Raw genomic sequence first — 5,155 nt, forward strand, 5'->3', positions numbered from 1 at the left:
CGTGCACCTGCTCCCGCGGCGCCCGCCACAGCTGGTCCCGCCTCAAGGTGGATATCGGAGACGTGCCGGACGCTCTGGGCGACGGCCCCGCCCTGAAGCAGCGCTGCTTCGAGGACATCAACGAGTGCATCGGCGCCTCCACGGGGAAGAGGAAGCGCGTCCTGGTGCACTGTCGAGACGGGTTCTCTCTGGCGCCGACGTGCATCATCCAGTACCTGATGGTGAAACAAAACATGAGGCTGATAGCCGCCTACGAGCTTCTGAGGGCCAAGTACCCGGTCAACATCAGGGAGTGCCACCAAAACGTGCTGGTGAGCCTGGAGAGGGCGCTGCGGCCCGGAGGCAACATCGACCCCGAGTGCTTCAAACAGGCAATCTCTCGCAAAGTGGCGTGGACCTGACTCCGTTTCCCAACCGGCTCGGCTGCTGCTCGCGGCGCCCGTTACTCCTCCGCCCTCTCGTGGTGTTAGATATTTCCCTAAAGACAACCGAGGGCAGCTGAACTTTCCCCCGTAGACTCGTCACCTGGATATTATCGTCCCCACTTGAGTTTAGTGGTTGTAAAAGTTATGAATTTGATGTATTTCCTCTTCAAACCTGTAAATGTGACCCGGCTGTGACTCCCCCGCCGCCCGCCCTCCCCTCACCGAACAGGAGACGCAATAGACTTCATTGTAATGTACACAGCTTCTTGGTATAACAGCGTAATCGTGTTGGCTGTATAGTTGATATAGTCCTGCTTCAGTTCTGTGCCATGCCGTTGTGGTGGTGTTTTACATCAGGGGAATTTCTAAATGGGAGATCTCAGGAGATTATTGATGTCACTCCAGTACAGGGTGGGAAAATACTCATTAGATTAATCTGTGCCCCCTCTCCCGGTTCACACCTGGCACTGAAATGCATCTTGGTAAAGCTTTGTGTGTAACACATAGGGTTGGGCAGGTTTCTCACATGGAAAATCTGGAAAACTATAGGCCACTTTTCCAGTAAACTCTTCGAAATTGGTTTAAAATTACAAACAATCCACTCTGTCCTGTAAGATGTTAGTTGTAGCTACTCACTCAGATCGCCTACGACTGTCTGACAGGAGTGTCCGATAAACATTATACGAACGTTTGTGAGCAAATGCTGTCCTGGATTGTGAAGAAAACCACCTGGAAAATGATCTCTTAAAGAACCCTGAATGTGTGATACCACATAGAGACGTTATCTTCTAATTGCTGAAGCACACGTGTAATGTGAAAGCACATTACAGCAAAATATGCTTAAATCTTGTATTTTCTACACATCCAAATCTCTTGTTTCACACAAACTTCCTGCAGTTACTGAGTTCACTGTTTGGGTTCATTGTACAGTTTTTAATACAAGATGAAATATTAATAAAGTGTCACTTAAAGGGGGGTTGTCAGTTTACTAAATGATAGAAAAAGGGGTCCCTTATTGAAAAGGTTGGGAACCAGTGGACTGTTGCCAGTTAGTCCATATTCACAAACCTCTCTTCCAGCTCTGTTATCATCATTAAACCCTAAACCTCAATAATCAAACACACAACTCTAATATTGTAGATATAAGTAGGTTTTTGCATTACAAATTTAATTTTGACTGAAGAAACAATTAAAATCATGATGTGAATTTTTCAGGATTTCCTTAAATTTGGAAAACGACTAACTGGTGAACATACTGAAGCATTTAGCCGCTTATGAGACCCTCAGGAGTTGGTAGAGACCAAAAGCGGAGCTAAAAGAGAGCAAATATTCAAGTTAAAATTGCTGGCATTAATGCTAATGTTGCTCCAAAACTACAAGATTTGTAAATGTGCCAACAACAAGTCTGTGACACTTGTTTCTGTTGCCCCCAAAGTGGCAAAAAAGAATCAGTTACTGCCGGTTTAAGGAGGCAGAATTAAGGGAACGCTTATAACACAACCACCAACAGAGTGGAGACTCCCTCTAGTGGTGAAAACCTCCACAGAGCACCTTTAAAGTCACTGTAAGTCACTGCAGATGCATCTCAGTCCCGACGGTGTGAACAATCTTTATAGATATTTACACAATCTGACCTTTTTTGTTTCTCCCTATGAATCTGTTTTGCTGGTACGATGGTCGTGTGGATGTACTGGGCGATGTTTTAAAAAAGAAAAAAAAAAACAGGAGCTGCTGATACTCCGAAGTATCACGTTATCGCGAGGACGTTTGTGTGATTTGTAATCGGATCTATCGCCACTGACTTCATTGATAATCTGCTATCGCAAGAGGGAGCTTTGCACACAAACTTGTTTTAAACCTGCTTCTTGGTGACCTTTCTTTCTCTCTCTTGCTGTTTTTCTTTATTTCTGTGTTTTCTGAGATCATACTTGATGGAAGACGAACGGTCATACGTGTCCTCTGTGAGGAAGACTGTAGCCCACATTTTTCAGCCACAGTTCATTTGGTTTTAAAATCTCTCTGGTGGTGCTCAGACTGTGGCTTTTGTGAACTTTCTGAACTTCGGCGTATGCGGTGAATCTCTGTGGATCATCAGTATTAGTGCATCTGTGCCACTGAACTGCCGTCCGAGGCTTTCGCACTGCGAGAGAGGATTTTGCACTACTCACAGGGGTCGTCCAAAATGCAAAGTATTGACTTTCTTATTTTAATATTGTTTGAATTGTTGTTTTGGGGTCATTATTTTACACCTTATGAAGGAGTCTGGCGGTTGTTTACGAGCTCATTAGAATAACCAGATTACGGTAAAGTGGCTCTTACTATATTAGGGCTATTATTTTTTTACCAAAAATAAAGTTATTTGGAATGACACGCAGCTTTAAAAAAAAAAAAAAAAGTTAAAACACATTAAAACTGGAAAAACGTAAACATTAAAGTTATCAGTGGACCTTATGGCCAACCGACTTTTGATTTTTTTTTTTTTTGTTTTTGTTTTTTTTTTGTTTTCTGAAAATAAAAACTGGCTTTCTTTTCTTTCTTTTTTTAAATAAAAAACATAAATATATTTGTTTTGTTTTTTTGTTTTTTAATAAAAATGGAAGAAATGTACCCGTTTTACAATTTCTTTTATTTTAAAAATAATAATAAAAAAAACAAATTAAAACTAATTTTGTATTTTTGTTTTGAAAATGAAATAAAAGCCTGGTGACCGTAAAGTCCACTGACCCTGAAGGATCAGCTCCTACCAGCTGACCGAACGTCCTTGCAGATAAATCTTTCTATGGTGACGATCCAAACGCTGTTATACGATTGATGTTACTCGTCTGATGCTACAAGCTAACGGAGGCGTACGAGCAGTTTACTGACCAGCTCTGTTGGATTTTAAGGAAACGGACTCAACGAGTTCAAACACAACAAATTTTTAATTTTTAAATTAAAAGATGACAGCCCTACACTCTGTTTGATAACCTGAGTTTACATTATTTTTTTGGTTGTTGTGTATGACCGCCTCCAAAAGAAAACAGCTTCTACTCATTGTGACCTTTTTGTTATTTTATTCCTTTTTCAACAACTATTGTTTGATCACACGTAGTCTGTAACACAACTTTTCAAAAAGAAATATGATAAAATCTATTTAAATCACTAATTGTTTAATTAAGGAAAATAAATCTGAGCAGCCTCAAATAAGGCAGCAACTAATAATAATATTTTAATCTGGATTACTTTTTGGATTAATTGATAGTTTGGTCTATAAAATGTCGCCCAAAATATTCAAATCTCACATTCGAGGAAGTTTGAAGTTTCTGCTTTAATAAGAAACTTTTTTTTTTTAATTTTTGATATCGACTAATTGATTAAATCTAAATGCTTAAACATTGGTTACAGGTGGTAACACTTTTAATAAGTTGTTGCTGAGTAGAAGAGATACGAGGATAACAAATATTCAACTTGTGGTCTGTTAATGTCTGATAAGATGCAATTTAATGGGGACCTCTTATGCTAACTTCCAGTAGCTTTATGGGGCAGCTGCGTTAGTTTAATTTATTGTTTATCAGACCACAAATGAGATAAGAATTAGATTGATTATCCTTTAGTCTAACATGTCCATCAGTGAACGTCTTACATATCCGAGAGTTGAGGCAGAGAAGTCGTAAGACATCACATGAAAAAACTTTTCTGTGAGAACCTGAACTAACGGATTACTTTTTTCATGTGTAATTATTTGACACTTTGACCTCGATATATATCAACATCTGACATTGTTACGATATATGTGACAGAAAAACTTAAAAATACAGGAAAAAGCATAATAAGGAGAGTTTGATTTTACGCATCAGATATGCAGAATTTGTATTGGGGGTAATAATTATAAATTAAATTATAATGCGTCCAACTTCATTTCATGTACATTAATAACAAATCATATCGTGCAGTCAGCGACGTCTGTAGAGCACGTTGTTTTATTTTCGAAACAATCCGACCTACAGGACGGTTTTTACCCCCCCAAGTTAAAGTTGTCTCAGCGCCGTCAGACAAGGAAGTGAAGAAGTACGGTGCCTTTGTTAAGAAGTCGTCTTGTGACCGTACGGTGACATTTGCACACTTTGTATGACTTTTAACTGATTTATCTGATTGATATGTTGTAAAATGTTCAATATTTTTGTTGATGTTTTTATTTTTTTGCAATGAAGATGAGATTTGTGGAAAGTGGTTGTTGCTGTAATATATTTGCTGGTCATTATTGTACAGTACCGGTGTTTTTACTAATTAATTTCTCAACATATACGAGGAGGCGCCGCAGTGGACGAAAGCATATTTTGGTTTCTCCCTTGTTGTTTTAAAGTCATATCAAAACTGAATCGGTTTTCCTAACTCGTTCTCTCAGGTGATTTCTCAGTGGCCCAGAATGTCCTCGATGAATATGAATATTCAGAAATGTGAAGCGATGTGTTTCTCATGTCATGTTTCTCAAGTCGGATATAATTTGTACTGTTGAAATATTAAAGAAAAAGGGATGTACGTAAAGAGTTGTTTCTGTTGTTGACTTACAAAAGTGACCTCGAAACAAGTAAAAACCAGTAAACTCACTCTGAGTTAAGCTCTTTTTGAAGGAGTTTTTAGTGTTAGACCAACTTTTATCTGTGAAATTTCACTGTTTTATTATCAACATGATGCTTTAACAAAACCTGCAGTTCCTCTAACGGCCATAGAGGCTGGCTCCATAAGGCCCC

At 39.2% G+C, this 5,155-nt stretch overlaps 1 protein-coding gene across 1 annotated transcript in view; it reads left to right on the forward strand.

Annotated features, from left to right (window-relative positions):
* LOC118330974 overlaps positions 1–4,071 on the forward strand; it is a gene marked incomplete in the record, with an annotated part of 5,536 nt that extends 1,465 nt beyond the window's left edge. Inside the window, 1 exon segment of the mRNA XM_035665730.1 lies at positions 1–4,071. Coding sequence (XP_035521623.1) covers positions 1–401 — 401 coding nt within the window.
* Positions 4,072–5,155: the final 1,084 nt, after the last annotated feature.

Source organism: Morone saxatilis, unplaced genomic scaffold, assembly GCF_004916995.1.
Source record: "Morone saxatilis isolate NCDOM2014 unplaced genomic scaffold, NCSU_SB_2.0 Contig2, whole genome shotgun sequence".
NCBI classification, from domain to species: domain Eukaryota; kingdom Metazoa; phylum Chordata; class Actinopteri; family Moronidae; genus Morone; species Morone saxatilis.